This window comes from Neophocaena asiaeorientalis, unplaced genomic scaffold (assembly GCF_003031525.2).
Source record: "Neophocaena asiaeorientalis asiaeorientalis breed wild unplaced genomic scaffold, Neophocaena_asiaeorientalis_V1.1 scaffold98, whole genome shotgun sequence".
In the NCBI taxonomy this organism is placed as follows: domain Eukaryota; kingdom Metazoa; phylum Chordata; class Mammalia; order Artiodactyla; family Phocoenidae; genus Neophocaena; species Neophocaena asiaeorientalis.
The window spans coordinates 2,066,626-2,089,911 of NW_020172459.1; the positions used below are offsets into that span (position 1 = coordinate 2,066,626).

At 34.7% G+C, this 23,286-nt stretch overlaps 1 protein-coding gene across 1 annotated transcript in view; it reads left to right on the plus strand.

Moving 5' to 3' along the window:
• Window positions 1-2,634: 2,634 nt before the first annotated feature.
• Window positions 2,635-23,286, plus strand: part of MAP3K2 (mitogen-activated protein kinase kinase kinase 2) — a 43,245-nt gene continuing 22,593 nt past the window's right edge. Inside the window, exons 1-11 of the mRNA XM_024738015.1 lie at window positions 2,635-2,704; window positions 6,890-7,008; window positions 7,681-7,721; window positions 9,223-9,322; window positions 14,624-14,737; window positions 14,910-14,997; window positions 18,274-18,404; window positions 19,339-19,418; window positions 20,706-20,773; window positions 20,950-21,042; window positions 21,750-21,956. Of these exons, the coding sequence (XP_024593783.1) occupies window positions 2,698-2,704; window positions 6,890-7,008; window positions 7,681-7,721; window positions 9,223-9,322; window positions 14,624-14,737; window positions 14,910-14,997; window positions 18,274-18,404; window positions 19,339-19,418; window positions 20,706-20,773; window positions 20,950-21,042; window positions 21,750-21,956 (1,048 nt within the window). The 5' untranslated portion in view covers window positions 2,635-2,697. The remainder of the gene's footprint in view (window positions 2,705-6,889; window positions 7,009-7,680; window positions 7,722-9,222; window positions 9,323-14,623; window positions 14,738-14,909; window positions 14,998-18,273; window positions 18,405-19,338; window positions 19,419-20,705; window positions 20,774-20,949; window positions 21,043-21,749; window positions 21,957-23,286) is intronic.

The window sequence follows — 23,286 nt, forward strand, 5'->3', positions numbered from 1 at the left end:
ATAGCTAGGTCTCCTTTGGCTACTGTTTGCATGGTATATCTTTTTACAGTCTTTAACTTTCAGCCTGTTTTGTGCCTGAATCTGTAATGTGTCTGATGTAGACAGCATATAGTTAGATCTTGTTTTTTAACCTAGTCTGCTAATCTCTGCCTTTTAACTGGTTTGTTCATTCCTCTTATATTTAATATAATTACACATAAGGTAAGATTACATCTGCCATTTTATTTTTGTGTTCTATGTGTTTTGTATCTTATTTGTTGTTCCTCATTCCTCCATTACTGCCTTCTTTGGGTTAAATAGATATTTTGTTGTGTGCTATTTTAATTCTCTCATTTCTTTTGCCATTTAAAAAAATGTATTCTTCAGTCATTGACCTGGGGATTAAAATTAACATCTCAACTTAAAACAATGTAGTTTGAGTTAATGCCACTTAACTTGAGTGGCATACAAAACTTTCCTTTTAACTCCATCCCTCCTCTTTCCTTTGTACTATACAAAGGGAAATTTGTGTATATTGTTGTACAAATTATATCTATATATTGTACACCCAACAACACGCTTATAATTATTGCTTTATGCAGTTTCTTTAAACTTGTCTATTAATTTCCTTCTGCTGTTTGTAGAAAAGAGTTCACATAGCCTCACTGCTTATCTTTGGAATGAATTGCTTATCATTGGCTGGCATCTGAGAACTTGGATTTCAGGAGAGTTCCCAGCTGCCTAACTGATAAGAATGGCTTATTGTGCCTAAGCTGCTTATACAAACAGTATAGTTTATGCTGAACACTGGCTTTTCATCTAGGAATCTGGAATTTTTGTATGTGTCTAGTTAGTCTGACATTTAGGCTTTCTCAGGGTCAGTTTCTGTTGATTGCTTTTTCTCTGTGTATGGACTAATATCTTTGTATGTCTCATTTTTTTCTTGAAAACTGGACATTTAAAATATTATAATGGGCCACGTCTGGAAATCAGATTCTTCTCCCTCCCCAGTGGTTTTTTGTTTGTTTGTTTGTTTGTTTTTTGGCTGTGCCACACAGCATGCCAGATCTTAGTTCCCTGACCAGGGATTAAACCTATGTCCCCTGCATTGGGAACATGGAGTCTTAACCACTGGACCACCAGGGATGTCCCCTCCCCAGTGTTTTTTGTTTATTCTTCTTATTTGTTTGTTTAGTGACATTTCAGAACTCACTTTTTAAAGTCTGTATTCTTTGTCATATATGGTCACTGAAGACTGCTCTTAGTTGAGCTGTCATCTAATGATTAGACAGAGATTTCCTTAGATACTTGGAACAGATAAGTCTGTTTTGAGTGGTTTTCTGTGTGTGTTGGGGCTGGCCTTTAACCTTCTCCCAGGCATTTACAACTCCACCTTATCCTTTACTTACTGCTACACAGAGCCTCAGAGTTAGCCAGAGGTGAAAGCCTTTCTTGAGTAAAGCAACAGCCTTGGGCATTTGTGTACCTTCTAGAGTCCCAGGAGTCTGTTGGAGCTTTTCAGAGTTCCCTGTTGACATCTCATTTCTCAGCTTTTCTAAAAAATTTTTTTCTTAACCTATTGTTTGCCCAACTATTTTCCCCTTCCTCAGACAGTTGACATATGTTGTCCCTGATTGATTTCAGCAAACACTCCAAGTTCTTTGCAATGGAAAAGCTTTGAGTCAGGTTAAATAAAGGCAGCCTTTCAAATGGGGTCTATCAGCCAACCATTAGATAGGTCAAATAATGACAGTTTTTTTGGAATCAGACTTTGAAGGCATTCCAGTTCCATTCTGCCCTTTCCAGTTGCTGCCAGGCTGCTCATTTTCATGGTGACTGTGGGCTGTTGGTTTAGATTGCTACTTTGGAGCTGGGAATAAGGGGCAGGAAGATAGGAATAGGGAAGGTCAGAATGCCACAAGCTTCTCTCTTTTTACTGTGACTCCTAAATGCTGTCCAGATTGCTGCAAACTTTTGGAATTTTTGTTGATTGTGATAATATTTTCTTTTATGGAGATTTGTAGGCCTTTACTATTTTGTTGATGGCTCTAAATATGACATTTGCACTCAGTCTTTATATCTGCCATTGCCCTGTGGGAACTTCAGTTTTGTTTTTTTGATACTTATTTATTTAGTTTTGGCTGCATCGGGTCTTAGTTGCGGTGCGCGAGCTTCTCTGTAGTTGTGATGCGTGGGCTCCAGAGCACGTGGGCTCAGTAGTTGTGGCATGCCAGCTTAGTTGCCCCGCTGCATGTGGCATCCTAGTTCCCCTACCAGGGATTAAACCCGCGTCCCCTGCATTGGAAGGTGGATTCTTATCCACTGGATCAACAGGGAAGTCCCGGAACTTGAGTTTATTAGATTATCTCTTAAGTTTTTTGACTCTCAAAAATCATTTTGTTTTGTTTTGCTTTAGCTTAGATAGATAGGAACCTGAAAAGTACTTAGGTAAATTTAATTTAAAATAATAATAATTTTCATTTCCTTCTCAATAATTGAATATCTGGAAAAAAGAAGGCACTTCTCCCCAGCAAAATGTGTAAAGTATTAATATTGTACATTCACATTAGTGTTATTTATACTGACTTTTTTCTTTTTGTGGCTACCTCTTCTCTTTCTTCGTCTTATTAACGTGTTCATCTTTTTATGTTCTTAGGCAATAGAGAATGCTGATGAGAGAACCATTTCCCTAATTTTCAAATAGTCAAGCTGGTTGCCATGATGGGTGAGTTCCAACTAAAAGCATTTCTCATCTATAATTAAAGGATAAAATGGGAGGGACAACTTTTTCTCTGTGTGTATGATAAGTTTTTATGAAGAAATTTTATGATTAAGTAGATTTATGTAATATTTTACATTTATTTACTTAATAGATTTTCAATTAGAGCACTTTTTGTGTTGACTTTTACAGTTTTGGGATAACCAGTTTATGCAGGACATAGTATGGACATTCAAAATAAACTGTTAAGATGGATCGTGATTTTCTTAGAACCTGATGGCCAGAGAGAATACTTGGTAAAGAAACCTGACTTTTAAAGATTGAATAAATGCTGAAGAATGAATTGTTATAATTACTCAACAGTGTAATAATATAGATAGGCTAAAGAAAATAGCTGCATAAAAATAATAAATCATGAAACTTTATAAAATAATAGAGCAGTAAATCATTGGTGCTTGAAGAGGGTATGTTTTACAACTCTTGTGAATTTCCTATGGTGTCATAATGTTAATGGAAAGAGAGGCTAAAGTATGGGAATGGATTGTGGGTGTTCAGTTTCTATATCATTTTGTTTTCTTCTTTACTCTCTTTTCTTTCTTTTCTTCTCTTTTCTCCTTGGGGTTGAGCATTCCAATGTGAGGCAGGGATTGGACAGTGAAACGCTAGAAAGAAATGGAGCAACTGGTCTGTCCTATCTTAAATGGGGAAAAATGGACTGGGTAGTTGGAAGCTAAGGTTTTAAACTTAGACCAGTATCTTATAACGGTATCTTAATGCTGACATGTATTTGCCAATGTTTGTGTTTGTCACACTTTTCCTACCACTTGCTTAACAAATGTATCAATATTGGTCACTCTGATTTCCCTGGTTGGTGCAGTGGTTAAGAATCTGTCTGCTGGGGCTTCCCTGGTGGCGCAGTGGTTAAGAATCCACCTGCCAATGCAGGGGACATGGGTTCAAGCCCTGGGCCGGGAAGATCCCACATGCTGCAGAGCAACTAAGCCAGTGTGCCACAACTACTGAGCCTGTGAGCCACAACTCCTGAAGACCATGTGTTCTAGGCCCAGTGCTCTGCAACAAGAGAAGCCACTGCAATGAGAAGTCTGTGCACCACAACGAAGAGTAGCCCCCGCTCGCTGCAACTAGAGAAAGCCTGTGTGCAGCAACAAAGATGCAACGCAGCCAAAAGTAAATAAATTAATTTAAAAAAATATATTAGTCACTTGTATATGAATATACATGGCATTTAGGCCAAGGAACTTTAATTTGTCTGTGTTCTTTAGTGGGAGGGCTAGCACACTTTCAGTGTGTCTACTCGTGGTAAGTGTGTAAAATAAACCTCCACCTTCCTACTTTCTAAATTTCTCTTCTACAGTCTCTTTTATTTATTTATTTATTTTTTTAAATTTTTGGCTGCGTTGGGTCTTCATTGCTGCACGCAGGCTTTCTCTAGTTGCAGCAAGCGGGGGCTACTCTTCGTTGTGGTGCTCAGGCTTCTCATTGTGGTGGCTTCTCTTGTGGAGCATGGGCTCTAGGCACGTGGGCTCAGTAGTTGTGACTCGCTGGCTCTAGAGCGCAGGCTCAGTAGTTGTGGCACGTGGGCTTAGTTGCTCCACAGCATGTGGGATCTTCCCAGACCAGGGCTCGAACCCGTGTCCCCTGCATTGGCAGGCAGATTCTTAACCACTGTGCCACCAGGGAAGCCCTACTTTCTCCTTTTTTAACCATGAGTGCAGTGCCATCATGTAGTCCAAATTCTCCACTTTTGTCACCTTCGCCTCCAATTCCAAATTGGATATCCTTTTACTGAATTCATACCAACTTTTCATTTTTGTTGCTCTCACTTGCAGTCTGAACTTTATATTAAATTTGAATTACACCATACTTCTCAAATGATACTTATAGTATGCAAAGAACAGTCATTGCTTAAAAACATGTACAAAGCTAGTCACAAGAAACTGTGAATATTTAAAAGTGTGTCACAGATATTTGAATTTTTGATTGAAGATTTTCTCCTGTAGTTTTAAAGTAAAATAAGAATATAAGCTATCAAATTAAACATTACTGATAAATTTTTTATTTGAAATTATTTCCCAAGTATTTTCCGGTTTTCTGCTCAACTCACTGTCCTTTTAACGTTTGTCAGAAATACACTGCTTCTCCTGTGTGACTGTTGGTCAGGCTCTGGGATCCTTCAAGCATCCTCTCTGCCATTTGGATCAACTCGTGATCCTATGACGTTTATAACCTGTCTAATTTTCCTAGTACCTGTAACCACCATAGAGATTCTTAATAGAGTAAAACAGTCTAGGAATAGTTAGAACAGTGCTTGTAGTGTATGTTCATCACTTTGTTCGATCCTTTGGGAATTTGTTAGCTTACATCTTATCAAAAGTAAGTTACCTACTGGGTACTAATTTACCATCTGATTCTCCTTCATTCCAGAAAAAGAAGGAATTCAATTAAGTAACCCTTCAGTTGTATGGTATCTCCCTGAGAAGTTACTTTTATTCAAATGGCTCTCTTTACTTTTTTACATGTACTGTAGAAAACGGTATTCATTTTTTTAAACAAGGAAGTTAGTATATGTAAATGTGATAAGAGATTTAAGCCAAAGCCTTCCCAGGCATTTATTTATTTTGGTGTTATAATATTAAACATGTAATGTTAAACATTAAATATTGTGAAAATGCCTAAATTCAAGTGTTTAATGAAGAAAATAAAACATAGATATGTGTAAGAGTTTTCCTTTCCCCAGTATAGAATTAAGGGTCTTACTTTTCTTAAGAAGGTTACATCAGATAATTTTATTCCAGTTCAGATCATTTTCAACTTATTCTTTTTCTAAGGGAGGATTTATTTTTATCAATAAATGACATAATCTGGCTTGGACCCATATACAATACACCTGTTGTTATTACATTATACCCATCTGGCTGAGTTACTGTTTGGCTAAGCTAATATTATGTAGAAATTTTATTTTACAAAGAATACTTTGTGAAGGATTAAAATTTTCTCCAGACCTGGAATTTATTAACAAAACCTTTGGAGCCATTATTTTAATTTTAATATGCAAGTTTTTTTTACTGTAGAACAGAATATATTGAGTGTTATAAAAAATTAACATGTTAGAGAAGTCAGCTATTTGTGTGTTTGAAAGACTGATGAAGCCATTGACTTGCCACATTCTTTTTAATGATCTCCCTTTACAGGATAAAGCATGTTTTAACTACTGCTCTGGAACTTAAATTACTCTTCACGAAAATGGTTACATTTTTAAATGTAAGCTGTAAAGTCCCTCAGTTCCTTTATTTACCAATTGGTGATTATCATTAGTAGAGTTGATTTACTAGTGAAAATCAATTAAATTGTCTCTGAAGTTTTCCAGAGATCATATAGTTGACATTACTAGGAGGCTCATGCTTATAGTCTTAGAAATCTCTGATGTGTTTGGAAGAGAGTAAAAGTTCATGATCCTTTCATTCAGTTTTATGGATTCATTACTTTTTTCTTGCATTGATACCTTTTAAGTTGTTAGTGGCTGAGACCATTAAATAGTTTGTCTGTTAAATGTAGTCTTGTTGAACCTTATGGTGAAGAAGTTAAAAAAAAAAACACTTCCAAGTATCAGTATAGGTCTTCATCCACTGATAAAGCATTTCTTTGTTTCTGACATGAAGTATTGATGAAAGAGAAAAACTCTAAAAGGCATTCCATACTTTGAACATAAATGTTAAATAATGATGGTATTTATAGAAAGTTGTTTATTTTTTCCCCACTTGTTTTAATTAAGATTTTAGATGTCTTGTTGATGTTTTGTTTAGGTGTCGTAGAAAAGAATTTGTCATAACAGGGCTGTTTTGGCTCATGTACTAGGATGTTACATCATTAGAAGCATCAGAATGACTTTACTTGCCTTATAAATGTCTCGTGTGAACACCTATGCGAGTAAGATGCAAGTGCTTGAGTCTAGTGCAGTTTTAATGTTACTTGTCTTCAGTTTTTAAATAACTAAATTTTTATTTCACCAAAATAGCAGGAATGTAGGCATTGAAAATGTTCTAGATGCATTTTTTGCATTAAATTAATGTATTTTTGCATTAAATTTTACTATAGATTTTTGTATTGGTGTCTATGGTAAATACATATTGAAATTACAATTCTGTGTATATGTTATTTTAAAAATACCAGATGATCAGCAAGCTTTGAACTCAATCATGCAAGATTTGGCTGTTCTTCATAAGGCCAGTCGACCAGCATTATCCTTACAGGAAACCAGAAAAGCAAAATCCTTATCACCAAAAAAGCAGGTATTTGTCTCAATAATATTTTAGTAAATATATATTGTTATTCTATGAATTCCTTTCTTTGAATACCCTAACTGTATACAGGGTTTGTTTAAAGTGATTAGCTTCACACTTTCGAATCAAGTATTTTGTTATTTGCACACATTTTCCCGTAGGGTGTCTGTTTTGTTTTGTTTTTTTAAATGGTAGTTTCATTTAATGTGGTAACTTCTCTCTAGAGTTGATATTTCATCCAATTCTTAAGGCATGTAACACGAGCAATAGTTTTTATTTAAAATAGTCTGTTATTCTGTATATTTACAGATGAAGATCATTTTGATTCTTTTTTAATTAATTTTTATTGGAGTATCATATTAAATTTGTTTGGGATGTCTAACATAAAAAAGTGGAAATATAGTATTCTATATTGCCCTCTAACAGAATTAACAAATGTCGCAGACCCATGATGCCATCACTAATAGATCTTGGTGCTCTTTCCCTTTGAGCCCAGATTCAGCAACGTAATTCTCAGCTCAGCTCTTTGGTAGACACTATCGATTGATTGGAGTTGACACTGAAAATGAAACCTCCTTCCCCCTCTGCTCTATTTTAAATGAGTGACTAAGAAAAAAAAAGTGATTTAGAAATTCTGGAAATTTTATCTGATCTCTGAAATGATTTATTATTTCGTTACAGAATGATGTCCGAGTCAAATTTGAACACAGAGGAGAAAAAAGGTGAGGAAGGAAACATTATATGTCGGTTTATTGATATAATCAAATGCATGTCCTAGTTAAGACCATTAGAGGTTGTTTTTAGATTTTAATGAAGGTTCATGGCTTACAAATTGAGAATGGAATAGTCCTTGGTAACTGTAATGTGTACTTGGACTTAAGATAGAACCTGTCAAAATTCAGGCTAAACATCAGAAATGATTAATGTTTTTACTTTGCAGTACTAGGAAATAAATAAGGTCATTGCATAATGCAGTTTTAAATATTACTATTTTTTAAAATTTTTACTCAGTGGAAATTAAATGTATTTCTCCTTATTATAATTGTATCGTCCCTTCAGATACTTTAGGTGTGTGGTCTTAAATTCACAATTTTGATTATTCTCAAGAGACTTTAATCATATGACCTGTATTTAATTAATAACATTGAGGAAAGTGAGTTGGAATGGTGACTACAAATTACTTAGCGGAGGTGGAAGCCTAGCCTTCAACTGGGTATCTGTATCTCAGTGGAATGGTGGAAGTCATAGTAGTGGTGGTTGACAACAGAATTGCTAAACAAGACCTAATAGGAGTTAGAGAAGATGGGATTTTATTTCTATTATTAGTGTCTCATTAAATTAATTTAATGAAAGATCTATCCATTTTAAGAAATTTTAGAAGGCTCATAAATCATACAAACTGAAGATGTAAAAATGATTTACACGGAGATGTTTAAAAAAAAGAGGGGGGGGACATACTAGATATACCATACATGTAATTGTCCAATCTACCTTTTTCTTATTTACAATTCTTTATGGATATTTTCTCAGTTTTTTTTTTATTCATTGAGCACTATGTATTGAGTACTTACCATATGCTAGGCTATGAAGGGAATAAAGTAAGTGAAATAGACATGATCCCTCCTGTTACAAAACCTACGGTCTAGTAGAGTAGTCTCCAAGCTTAGGTTCATGGTCCCCAGGGGCAACACAAGTCAATCCTTTGTGAAATACGAAGAAAATTCTAAAATTAAAAAATTTTAACTCTTTAAAGATATTTATCTGGGGGAGATGTGCTTACACGATATATATATGTGCTCAGAAATGTTGAGTTGATAAGGGTATAGGGATCAAAATTTGGATCCCTGGAGAACAGCTTTATTCTTTTTAACAGTTTTGATGCATTTCATCGTATGGATGTCACATAATTAATCACTTTCCTCAATGAACATTTTACATTGCTCTTTTATGTTCATATAACACTTGCAGCACAAATTATAAAGTGCAGAACATTTAGAGAATTTCCTTTTTATAATTTTTATTAAGATAGAACAGACTTCAGAGTTCTTGAACTTTGTGTTGAAATATTGGTGCACTTGATCAAAAATGCGCCATTGTAGTGTTTAAGTGAATGTTTACATTTTAACCTAATTTTATATGTCTCTGTCCAAGCGATAACTGTTGCAAGTAAGTTATTTAACTATGCCTAAGAAAATAAAATATATAAAAATTCTGTCTATATAGAATCCTTCAGTTTCCCAGACCAGTTAAACTGGAAGATCTGAGGTCTAAAGCTAAAATTGCCTTTGGACAGTCTATGGACCTACATTATACCAATAATGAGGTAAACATGTACAGTTTAACTTTCAATAGTTCTTGTTTTGGAAAGCAGTGTGTTTATTTAAGAGATTGTTTTAGGATGGTTGTGCTTTTATTTGGGGCTTGATTAAGGATATGGTATTTTAGAGAGGAATAAGATAACAGAAGTAAATTTTAACTTATTAAAATGAGTTTTTTCATTGTGGAGGATACTGAAATGTGCTGCTGTGCAAATAATTGAGAATCTGTTAAAGGAGGAACTGTATGTATTACTTAGAGGTTTGCTGCTTATTTGTGTTTTATTTTTACTCTTTGTTCTTTATTGATGAACTCTTTTCTTTTCATACTGTATACTTGTCTACAGAGTCAACAGAGCTTTGGTAGTTGGACAGTTTAGTTAAAGCTTAAAGGACTACTTTCATGTTTGTAAGGACGTGATTAGATCATCATGTTTATGTTGGGGGTCAGTACGTGTAATCTTAAGGACTCACTGTGGCATTCAGGAGCTCTGTGTTCTGGGCAACCCCTTTTGAACCTTCTGTAAAATGTGGATTGCAAATCTCTGAGATTTCTTTCAAGTCCTGTGATCTCAGATCAAGATCTTGAGATTTAAAAAATTTTAGGGACAGTTTAGTTAATTGGTTAATTTGTTATTGTTCCCTGTCGAAAAATACTGTTGAATTTGCCAGGCATGATGGCTGTGATTTATGAATTACAGCCCCTCATGGAGTTTATAGACTTGTGGTAGAAGCAGACAGTTAATAATTGATTTGTTTAAATATGTGAAGTTCTTCGAAGGAAATGCATAAAGTGTTATGATAAAGGATAAAGGCAAGGGCAGTAGGTGTCCTATTTAGGTAGTACTAAGGAAGAGCTGAATGAGGTCGTAATATTTAATTGTTGAGATTTGAAGTATGAAAAGCCAACCCTGCAAAGAGTTTGAGGGGAACAACATTCCTGACAGAGAGAGCAGCTTGAGAGCAGAGCACACAGAGATCCTAAGATGGAAAAGACTTGTGTGTCAGGAGTAGAAAAAGTGTCAGTGGGAATGGAGTGACAGTGGAAAGTTCAGTAAAAATTAATTTGAGAAAATGTGAAAGTACTTTGCAAATGTTAAAGCATTGTGCTAATAAAAATATTTGAAATATTAGGTTTTCAAATGAATTATTGTTACTTTAAAGCAAAAGAACATGCTAATGTAGCTTGTCTAAAGAAACCACTTATGCTGAAAGTGGAAAATATTTTGATAAAGTAAAAATCCATATCCAAATAATATTTCTGAACAAAGTGATGAGTATTATACTGTGGTAATACCTTAAAATGTTATTTTTCAAATACATTTTTGGGTTTTCAGTTAGCCATGAACACCTCTTGTTGCCTGGCCCTATCATGATACTTATTTCTGTTTGTGTTGGCCTGATTTCCATCTGCCAGCCCCTGAGACTCTGAGGGCTTTTCAGAGGTATGGCTGTAGGGTGTAAGCTGAAGTACATATGGCAGTGGGGAATTGGGATTGGCGATATGAGGCTGAAGGATGTGGTGGGAGGTGGGGATGGATGGGCCTCACTTACCCACGGTGGTAACTAGCTGGATAGGATACCCTTTATGGGGCTCCTTCTCTTCCCTGTCTTCCCCATTCCCCGATCAGTGTGTCCTAGTATCTTTTATAAACATACTTGAATCTTTATCTCATGTTATGATTCTAAGGAACCCAGTTATATCTTTGTTTTGGTTTTGTTTGGTCTAAAATTGTATCATGGAAAACTTTCAAATGCCAAGATACATTGACTACAATATTGTCTTGATCTGTGAGCTTAGTAGTTCTGTCAAAAAAAATGAAGTTAGTTTGACATGATTTGTTCATAGTGTACCTGTCTGAGCTCCTAAAATTGCTGTTTCCTTTCTGAGTTCTCCCAATTTGTTTATAGGCATACCTTGGAGATACTGCAGGTTCAGTTCCAGACCACTACAATAAAGTGACTATTGCAATACAACTAGTCACATGAATTGTTTGGTTTCCCAGTGCATATAAAAGTTATGCTTACATTATAATATAGTCTCGTAAATGTGCGATAGCATTATGTCTAAAAAAAAATCTTACCTAATGATACTTTTATTGCTAAAAAATTCTAACCATCATCTTAGCCTTCAGCAAACTGTAATCTTTTTGTAATAGTAACATCAAAGATCACTGATCATAGATCACCATAACAATTATAATAATAATGAAAAAGTTTGAAATATTTGGAAGAATTACCAAAATGTGACACAGAGACATAAGGGGAGTAAATGCTGTTGGAGAAATGGTGCCAGTAGACTTGCGGCAGGGGTGCCACAGACCTTCAATTTGTAAAAAACACGGTATCTGAAGTGCAGTAAGGTGAAGCACACTAAAACAAGGGGTGCCTGCATATAATTTTTTCTAGGGTTTTCTTGAGGATTGACATCAAGCTAATTGATCTGTAGTTTTAGGAACCCTCTCCCATTGTCTAAAAATTGGAAAATGTCTCCATTTCAGTTTCTTTTTCTCATGCTTTCTAAAGGATTTCTGAGAGTGGTTTTGCCATTATGCTGGGTGGTCTCTTGGTAGAAATGTGGTGGAGGAGGCATTGGGGTAACATTACATTGTTTAAAATTGTCTTGCAACTCTTGAGTTTCTGTGAGAATCTGTGATTCTGTAAGTTAACCTTGTCCTGATTCACATCTTGACAAGCCCAGGGCATGTCCTTGGACATTGGGGGCACTAGGGAAAGACTTAACAAGGTGTATTAGTTTCGTGGACTTGTAGACAAGCTAAAAACTCATTTAGACTTCTTGTTTTTCCAGTTCCATAAATATTTTTTTCTCGTGTGATATAAAATCCTCTGTTCTAAAAGACTATAAACTTCTGGTTTGCCAGAATTGAAACAAGCAAATTTAAGCTGGGATTGGTTGGATCTGTGAGTTAGGCTACTCTTTATCTAATAAAGTGTCGGGTTTGTGTGTATTGTCACAGGAGATAAATGCAGGCAAAAGTAAGTGGGTTTTCTAAGACCTTTTCCATTTTAGATAGGTAGAGGAGGACAAGCCTTTTTATGGGCAGTTTTCATGTTTCACTATGTAAAGTTAGGAAGATAATTAACTTATTTCAAACTTAGGTTCTATTTAACGGGGTTTTGGACTTAATTTTTAGTTTCCTTTCCAGAAATGATTTTTATTAACATACAACTGGATTTATCAGTAAGAAGCCAGAGGCAAATAGATTTCATGAATGAGGCCAAAATGAATTCACCAAGCAGGGAAATATTGGGTGACTTATTTAGTATAATTTAGGTAGGGTGGGACTTGTTCGTGACTTTTAGTCCTTGTTTTAAAATTTGTAATAAGTGATCTCAGCACATATGAGGGATTACATCAGCGATATAGACAGTAGTCCAGGCTGCCACTCCAGGTACTCCAGAATGTCCAGATTTCACTTTCGTAAGCTAAAGAAGAGCGGAATCATTTATGTTCATACTTTGTTACTGTGATTTAAATTAGTGTCTTTTCCTTCCAAAGCAGCAGTATCTTGGAGAAGTAAACAATCCAATTATAAATAATGTGTAGTTAAAGTAAACATTCAGGTTTTCCCCTAAATGAAAGTTGGCAGAACAATCCTCTTCATTGCTTTAAAATGTTCTCTAGTGCTTAAAATATAATTTACAAACTATTAAAGATGGGAACAAGGTGTACCAATATGGTTCATGATTGATAGGAAAATGAAAGGAATTTAATTAAGTAGATCAGACTTGTTCTGTGATACCAAACAGTTAATATTCTTTTTTTTATTAGAAAAAAATTCTCACAGAGAAAAAAAGGCCTGATAGTAGCTAAATTGTGACAGTATAAAACTAGCTATATGAACAGAAATTGGGAATATAATTTCAAGTACAGAGTAAGTAAATGTGAGCAGATTGTATGATGTAATTCACATTAGTTCTGCTTTGTATTTGTGTCTGGCAGCCTTTCTTAAAACAAGGAATAGTTTTCATAAAGAAATCTATAGAGAATGAATGCACACCATGTCAGCTAGTGGGTTTGGGTGCAGATGAAGCTTTTACCCTATGATATTTATTAAACAATATTTACCAAGTATTTGGTTTTTGATGTGCTCTGTGTTCATTGCTGGCTTAGGGGGGGAGTCCTTACCCGCAAGGTATTTGTACTGTAGAGGACCCTTAACTAACTAGGCCTTTACGTTTGATTGGCTTATATACTGTGTTAGTTGGTGCTGGCTCACAAGTATGGAATATGTTCACTTGTTTTTATTCTGTCCTTTCAATGAAACGGAATGTACTTTGAAGATTATTGACAAAGTCATCTTAAGCTACTAAGTTTACTTTTTTTTTTTTTTTTTTTTTGGTACGCGGGCCTCTCACCGCTGCGGCCTCTTCCGTTGCGGGGCACAGGCTCCGGACGCGCAGGCCCAGCGGCCATGGCTCACGGGCCCAGCCGCTCCGCGGCACGTGGGATCCTCCCGGACCGGGGCACGAACCTGCGTCCCCTGCATCGGCAGGCGGACGCTCAACCACTACGCCACCAGGGAAGCCCCTAAGTTTACATGTTTAAAAAAAGAAGTATTTTGTTTAGTAGTATGAATCATGCTTTTTCCTCACAGGCTGTTCAGGTGCTTTTGTCCCTTATAACATCTGATCCGTGAGAGGACTAATGAAAGCAAATTTCAACGTTCAGGGGTTACTGTAGGATGGCTCACCCATTTAGCTTACTTGTTTTAGACTGTAGTGGTCAAGTCAGAGATAAGCGTGCCAGGTAGGCTGTAGATTGCAGGTACATTACTGGTGGCACCCCTCCACGGCATCCGTCACTGATGCTCATTGTATTTTGTATGTTGGTAAGCATACCAGGTGAGGACGAGAATCTGTGGTTGCTATAAAAAAAGTAAAACTTTCATCAATGCAGATAAAAGAGAGTAATTTTATTTTACATAGTTTTTGTGTATGTTCCTTAATGCTGTTTTGAGGTGAAGATATTATAACTTAAGTTTAATAATAGTATGGAAATATCCTATAAAACTGATCTTTAATCTTTAAATGTGTTTTCTAGAAGAATTTAATGTTCAGTAAAGGAAAAAAATTTATTAATCCATATTCATTTTATGATTTTAGTGATGGTAGGATGGGAAGAGCAAAACAATCTAAATAACATGTATTCATTCAGAATTTCATTATACTGACAAATCGAAGAGCAAGGTATTTTGAGATTTATAATTCCATAGTAATGGAGATGCTCCTGGGAGGACTTGACCTGGTGAGATGGCTACAGAATTCCTATGTTCCCTTTTGTTTAGTTGGTGATTCCATTAACCACCCAAGATGACTTGGACAAAGCTGTGGAACTGCTGGATCGTAGTATTCATATGAAGAGCCTCAAAATATTACTTGTAATAAATGGAAGTACACAGGTATGAATTGGGATTTTGTTTTTTCAGTGAGGATTATAGGATTTATGCTTGTAAAAGTCAATAAATGAAACGTAGTTACCTAGAATGCCTGGGTTATATTTGGTAGGGGAAAGGATTCTGATTAAAGCCCTAAAGGGGAAGAATAGTATGAATCTGCTTTTTTTCTTCGTAGGCTACTAATTTAGAGCCATTGCCATCACTAGAAGATTTGGATAACACAGTATTTGGAGCAGAGAGGAAAAAAAGACTTTCTATAGTAGGTAAGAAAGCTAGCGTCGAAATCATGAAATGGGTGATTTCTTGGTTTCATCTCCATCCTTTAAGGTAGGGCAACACCTAAACATAATCCTGATAAATAGCAGCCTATCTCTGTACTCTTTGTAATTTAGTTCAGTTAACTATGTTCTGGTATCTGATGTCCCTTGAAAAGTTAATGTCAAGTATTACACGATTAGCAGTCTCCAGTTTAAATATTTCCTTTCTTAAGATACCCAGGGTATTTTGATGTTTAACAAGTTAAAAGGAAACCTCAAGAGCGTTTTAATTGTACAAATAAGCTGAAGGGAAAAAAATTAAAAGAAGTAATTCTAACACATTAAAATTAATGGATGGACTAAGTTCATAAACCTTTCTCTAAGTTTTAGTTATTGCCAAGAATGCTACCAAAATAAAGATTGCTAAGAATTTCCAGATTATGTTTTATAATTACTTTATTAGTCATTAAAAATACACTTATATTTACATTTATGGTAAAAAGAAAAATGGATCCTGTGTGCTTTTTTTTTTTTTTTTTTTAAGGAGGCCTATTAGAGAGGCATAGGCTGGGCAGAGGTGCTCTGAACTCCCTAGTTCTGTGCATCTTCTTCAATTTGTATAAAACATTGATAATCTACATTTTTATATGATAAAAACATTTCATTGCTTGAAAATGGGTATTAAAGATAGCATGAAAACATATGTGAGGGATGGATTTAAAGGGGGAAGTAGGAGACATAAAACAGATGAATAGGGAGGAAGCAGGAAGGGAATCTAAGACTGGTGATAGAAGAGGATTGTTAGTAATGAAAGAAAAGATTAAATTAGCATGTGAACCAACCAGAAAATCTGTTATTCATCTTCTGTTTTGGTACCCAAAAGCTTTTTTATGACTACTTCCTTCTAAGTGTCTGTCTTTTGTCTTACTTTGGGTTTCAGAAGTGTTGGAAGTATGAACAGCAGAGATAATATACAAGTAAAATAAAAATTGCTTGTCTTCATTTGGATGTATTTTGATATAATTTAAATTTTTGATGAAAGAACATTAGGGGTACCTGAATTCAAATTCCAGCTCTATAATTAACCTGAGACCAATAACATTGTCCTCATCTTTAAATCATGGGATTGTTGTAACAGTCAATTGAGAGAACACTTTTTTTTCTTTTTAATAAATTTATTTATTTTTGGCTGCATTGGGTCTTCACTGCTGCGCATGGGCTTTCTCTAGGTGCGGTGAGCGGGGGCTGCTCTTCCTGGTGGTGCCTGGGCTTCTCATCGTGGTGGCTTCTCTTGTTGCAGAGCACGGGGCTCTAGGTGCACGGGCTTCAGTAGTTGTGGCGCAAGGGCTCAGTAGTTGTGGCGCACGGGCTCTAGAGCACAGGCCCAGTAGTTGTGGTGCATGGGCTTAGTTGCTCCGCGGCATGTGGGATCTTCCCAGACCCAGGCTCAAACCTGTGTCCCCTGCATTGGCAAGCGGATTCTTAACCACTGCACCACCAGGGAAGTCCCTGAGAGAACACTTTTAAGCTACATTTTGCTTTTCAAACTAGAAAGCATGACTATTATTAATCATACATTTCTTTATCCTTTTTCTTATCATTATAGTACCTATCATTTTAAAGTAAAAAATTGCTAATTCATCTTAGTTGCATTAGACAGAACAAGCTAAATACATTAGTTAAATTGACATTTTAAATTCATTTTGATTTAAAACTGTACTGAATGTCTCACTCTTATTCTACTAATAAATATTCTTGTTTGACTTCAGTGCCAGCATAAGAAGAAACTGGAAATTGTAAAGTATAAAATTTACTAGTCTTTTCTTGGCACCTCTTTAAACTTGAAATGACTTTGATAGATATGACCGTTATCTTTTTTCCTTATTTATTGATCATTATCTCCTTCAATTATTTTTACAAAAGATAGAGGAAGAACTTCCTTTGGGATGGGAGTATATGCTGGTGTGGAGGTTTTGACCAAGAGTGCATTGGCATACCTATTAATAACAAAGGTTCAAAAAAATGGGTTATCAAGTAAGAAGATGAAGAAATTTTCTAAGCTTTTTTTCTTCCCTGTCTGCTTCAAATAATGAGTATATTTATCTTCATTTATAAATAGGGGCGTATGGAAGAAATAAAAATATTAGGGACATTGTGATCATAGTTGTTACAAAGCCCACATCAACCACTGACTCAATAGTTCCTAATAATTTTGGAGTCCCGTGTAGAAAAATTATCTTTCATGCATATCTCTTGATAATCATTTTGTTCTCTTTCTCCCTATCTCTTCACTAACAAATGCCAACACGTATTTACAGTGACCCCTTACATGAGGCAAAAGCCTTTTTTGCTTTAAATCTGACCAGAACTCAAATGCTCACATGATTTCATCATATCGTTTTTATAGTTTAATTTCAAAAAATAAGGAGGAAAGCTGAGAAAACTATGTTAATAAACATAGCATAATTAGACGAACTGTATTAGATTCTCTAATTTTCTAAAGTATGAATAAATTTAAATTCCAGGAATATGGCTTGCCACCAAAAGCCTGATTTTAAGCACCCAAGAATAAAGTCCAGGATTCCAAATTGGAAACATTCTAATGTTGACTAAATGACTAAGAAGTAACCTCACTTTAGGTTTCTAAAGATTAAAGAGTGGCAATGGAAAGAACATCATGTAGACAGATGTGCACAGCATATGTTCATTATGAATAATTTTGCCATCACAACACCCTTGCAAAGGAGAGATTTAGTCCCATGTTTACAGATGAGGAAACAGGTTCATGGCGATTGGATAACTTTCCCAAAGACGCAGAGCTGGTAAATAACTGGAACTGAGATTTAAATTGAGGTTAGACTGTAAAGCCCATATTCTTTCCACTACATCATGATGCCTTCCATAAATTACATTAAAGGGTAACATATACCAGGGTACAAGTGACCTTTGGAAGTGCAGAAGCAGTGGCATTTATCTAAAAATCTTTATTATCAATACAATACTCATAATGCAGTTGTCAGCAGTCAGAAGAACATACCACCTAATAAATATAAGTGAATATTACAATAAGGTTAATAATTACAGTAGGTGGGAGTTTAGAAAGGAATAAAAACATTTGAAGTTTTACAGACATGAGTGCTCTGATAAGCTTTAATAAAAACTAGATTTCAGTTGCTAAAAGCATTTGTATTATAGTCCAGAAATTTTGAGTGTATATTTAACTAAAACAAGAATTGGTTCCCTGCTGGAATTTATAAAATCATACAATTTTTTTCCTTTGAGGTCCCACTAGTAGAGACAGAAGCTCCCCTCCCCCTGGATACATTCCAGATGAATTACACCAGGTTGCCCGGAATGGGTCATTTACCAGTATCAACAGTGAAGGAGAGTTCATTCCAGAGAGCATGGACCAAGTAAGCAAAATTTGGATGTGGTTTTTAATTTCATTTAAAGGGATGTTGTCAGGGAATAGTGTGGTTTGGCAGGTATATGGAGGAGGGGGTATTTGTTTTACCTCTTCTCCAATCCCATATCTTCCTTTATAAGCGAACAAAATAGTAGAAATATAGGAAAAACCCCACTAATTTACATGTGTCTGTGTGCATTCATGTATAAAGAAAGGTGGAATAAGGCTGATTTTCTTATGTTGCTCATCCATAAGTGAATGAATGCATTTGTTTATAATCCTGGGATTAACATTCGGATTTTTTTAAATTAACATTTGAAAGACACAGTAAAACTATAAATATTTAACTTTGTGAAGCTGAGGTTTGTCTACTTTCTAAAACATTTAAAAATGTTTTTTAAAGTTTTGTGGTATTGAAGTATTTTCATGGATTTACTATTGTTTTCTTAACATTAAATTGGCTGCTTATATTATTACAGGAGTTTACATTTTCTAATAATGTAGCAGTCGTGGTGTCATTTGTTTCAATTTGGGTGGTGCCTTTGTTCAGTTTTCAGTAAACAAAATTATGTGAAGTGTTTTAGCTTTTAATTATTTAGATAATAATCCAGAGAGAAAGAAATAGAAAATTCCTATTTTTCTGTTAGGAAATTTTGAAGTTGTAGCCTACCTACAAGGACAACTACTTTTAAAACATTTAAAAATGAATAACTCTGGGGATGACTGCTGTTGGATATGGATTTTCTTTTTTGGGTACTGAAAGTGTTCTGAGATTATGGTGAGGGTTATACATTCTCAGTGTTAACCACTGAACTGCACTGTATGCTTTAAGTGGGTGAATTTTATGATACATGAATTATATCTCAATAAAGCTGTTTTTAAAAAACAGTAACTTCTGGTTATATCATGCAGACTCAAGGTGGACCCATTTATTTTTCTAGATGCTGGACCCATTATCTTTAAGCAGCCCTGAAAATTCTGGCTCAGGAAGTTGTCCATCACTTGATAGCCCTCTGGATGGGTAATGTTGATTGTAGTTTTTGTTTTTTAATATATGTGGGTAAATATGCATATATATAACATGTCAAAGTATCAACTCTTCTGAGTTACATTCAGAGGAATGTAGTTGATACTCATCTATACTTACGGCAAATTGATTTTTTCAGTTTGGACAAATTTCTTAACTTCATGGGCTCAGTATCTTTTTTAGTTAAAATGATATCTGATTATAATATTCTGAGTTTCTTGCTAAATGGTGTTTGAAACTAAAGGCAAACTTAGAATTTATGTACGTTTACTTTTAAACCTGTGTTGGTGAAACTGCTGTCAAATTTTTCATAATAGGTTTTGTTTTGGAGATTCTTGAGTTGTTGCACCTGTTCAGGATTACGTTCCTTCTGGCACCAAATTATAAATAACATATATTCTTGGTAGTTATGTCCCAGTATTTTGGTCAATTAAAGTTTAAGTACTTTTGTGAGACAGCTGTTCAGGAATATAAGCTGGGACAAGTTGCATCTGTGAATTTTTGGTTACAAGTGCTCCCTCTCTCTTGGTCTCAGTCGGACAGTGTTCGCCTGTAGCATGCAAAGTCAATATCTTTATTAAGATCATGACCTATTTAATCTCTGGAATTGCTCTATGAAAGCAAATTTGGAAAATATAACTAATATTGTGTGGAACTTTACGTTTAATTTTTTGTTACCCATATACATGAAACCTTTGTTTGTGCCCATGTCTATCTCAAGATAGATATTTAAAACATTTAAGAAATTCAGGGAAATTGTGTTGTGAAAGCTATATATTGAGTACTTAATATTTGAAAGACAGTGTCCTGAGGTAGATAAGTATAAAATTGATGAGTTAGACATTATTATCTCCTTGTTATAAATGCAGAAATAGTCTCAGAAAGGTGATTTGCCAAGGTTGCAATAGCTAGTTTAAGTGGCAGAGCTAGGATTGAAACACAGGTGTTTCCATGCATCTGTAATTCCAAAATATATCATTCTTACCACTGTACTCTGTGGGTTAATTTTAAAAGCCAGGCTTTTTGCGGTGCATGTACCAAATAGGTGTTTGAAAAGAAGTTCCCCCTTTCTCAGTTAATGTTTCAGAGAGAGCATATATATGTGTATATATATGTATGTGTGTGTGTATATATGTATGTATATATAAAATATATGTTGTTTTCTATATGTATGTATGTATATATACACGTACATACAGATAGATATTGGTATTGCATAAAGATTTTTTTTAATGCCTTAAATATTTTGTCTTAAAATAACAAGACTTTTTCTACTTTTAGAGAGAGCTATCCAAAATCACGAATGCCTAGGGCCCAGAGCTACCCAGATAATCATCAGGAATTTTCAGGTTAGACTGTTCACATTCTAACTGTTTAAATGTTATGTCATTGAATAATCTTTTGGCTGGGAGGGCGAGGGAACTTTTTAAAATAATCAAATAAAAATGAGTAAATGTGTTTTTCATCATTGGAAATATTTGACTTTTGTATAACTTGTATACAACTTTCTTGTGTGTCTTAATAGACTATGATAACCCTATCTTTGAGAAATTTGGAAAAGGAGGAACATATCCAAGAAGGTATCATGTTTCATATCATCATCAAGACTATAATGATGGTAAGTTTATTAGATCAAAGAACACAACAGTTTGTTAAAAATCTCAGAAACAATAAAAAAAACTTGTTCCTATATCACTTAGTTTTCTGCTTAAAACTTTTTTTAAAGATATTGGATCATAATTAAAACTACAATAACAGCTTTATGCCAACTTACCTCATAATACTTATCTTTCCCTTAGAAAAAAGAAAGGAGTAGTTAAAAATGGTATTAACTAGAAAATTATTCCTTGATGTTGAAATGCATACTTGCATTGTCCTTTTAAGGAAAAAAAATTGCTGCCTATAAACTTTGCAATTTTTATTTTGTATTTTAAATCATTATTGGAAATAAGAATAAATATATTTTTTCTCCTTTTTATACAAAACTGAGGGAGTTCTATGCTTTTATGAATGTATGTGTGTTAACATAAAGGTTATTTGAATTTATATTCAGATTCTGTTTCTTTTCTCCCCCCTTTTCTTTTCTGCTTTCACTTTTCTTTGTATTTTTATTTTTTACTTCATGATTCAGTGTTAACAAAGATATTTCTTTGCACTCTTAAAAAATACTATTCTTTTTAAGTTTAAAACATATAATCATATAATTGCTGTTTTAGTTTCTTAGCCTAGTCACAGAGCAAATTTCTCTTATGTTACAAATTTTAAATACTTTTAATTATAATATATTAATAAAAGTTGCAAGGTAATTCTATTTTCACTTTGTAGGTCGTAAAACTTTTCCAAGAGCTAGAAGGACCCAGGGGACCAGCTTCCGGTCTCCTGTGAGTTTCAGTCCTACAGACCACTCCTTAAGCACTAGTAGTGGAAGCAGTATCTTTACCCCAGAGTATGATGAGAGTCGAATAAGAAGAAGGGGAAGTGACATAGACAATCCTACTTTGACTGTAATGGACATCAGCCCACCCAGCCGCTGTGAGTAATAGAAATTGGCATAGTGAAATGTGTAGCAGAGCCTTTGCAGAATTTTATAGTATTAAAAAAAGAATAAATACCAAGCCAGTCTTCACAGGGAGACCAGAATCTCAAAAGAGGTAAAAATGGTATTTCTAAAGGTGGTTGTAATGTTAGGTATAAGCATGGTATTACTGCTATTACTTTAAATGATTCTGTCTTTTGCTTTTATTGGGAAAATTGTTACCAATTAGTCATTCATTCATTCATTCCACATATCCTTATTGAGTACTTAGCTCTGAGATTTCAAATATGGCCTCTAAGATGTAATCTAATGGGGATAATGATGTGCATAGGAATTCACCAGTTAAGGAGGTGACATGTGCAAGAGGCCATGATATTTTCTGAAAATGGGGAATAGTTCATCTTTGGCTGAAGTAGAGGGTATCTTACTTGAAACAGTGGAAGTAGAATTAGAATGGTAACTAAGGCCGGATTGTAAAGTATTTGAACTTTATCATGTAAGCAATGTATAAAAGATTCATGCTCAAAGATATTTATTGCAACAATATTTTTATACTCTGAATTCCTCTCTTTTGTGCTAGTGTTGTCATATTTTACTTTCACATCTGTGACTCGCACTACATTGCTGCTATTTTTGCCTTAGGCAACTATATTTTAAAGTGATTAAAAATAGGAGAAGAATGTCTTTTAAATATACCTCCAGTTTATTTCGGTAGATCTTTATGTAGATCCAAGATTCTGTCAGGTATCAAATTCCTTTTGCCCGAAGAATTGTTTTTAACATTTTCTTGTAGTACGAGTCTACTGGTAATAAATTCTTTCAGCTTTTGTTTGTTTGAAAAACTCATATTTCTCCTTTATTTTTGAAAGATATATTTTTCTGAGTATAGAGTTCTGGGCAATTTTTTTTTTTCTTCCAGCACTTTAAAGTTATTTCTCCATTGTCTTCTGGCTTGTATACTTTCTGAGGAGAAGTCTGCTGTATTTCTTATCTTTGTTCCTCTGTATATAGTGTGCTTTTTCCCCCACTGGCTGCTTTCAAGATTTCTTCTTGTTAGAATGAGAACGATGGTCTTTCCAGCTTTCTACATTGTAGGCAGTTGAAAAACTAATTACAGATATTACTGCAATAAAGATTAGAAGTAGTGCATCTTACATAATCAGTGGCATCTTAAATTGAGTGAAAGATGCTATTACGTTTATAATCAGGTGAAAAAAAATCTCATTGGAAAAAATTAGTCATAGGGATCTGAACCTTGTTTGGGTTTAGAATTCTTACAGTTTTCAAAGATGATGATCATTATGAATTTGGGTGAACATGATTTTC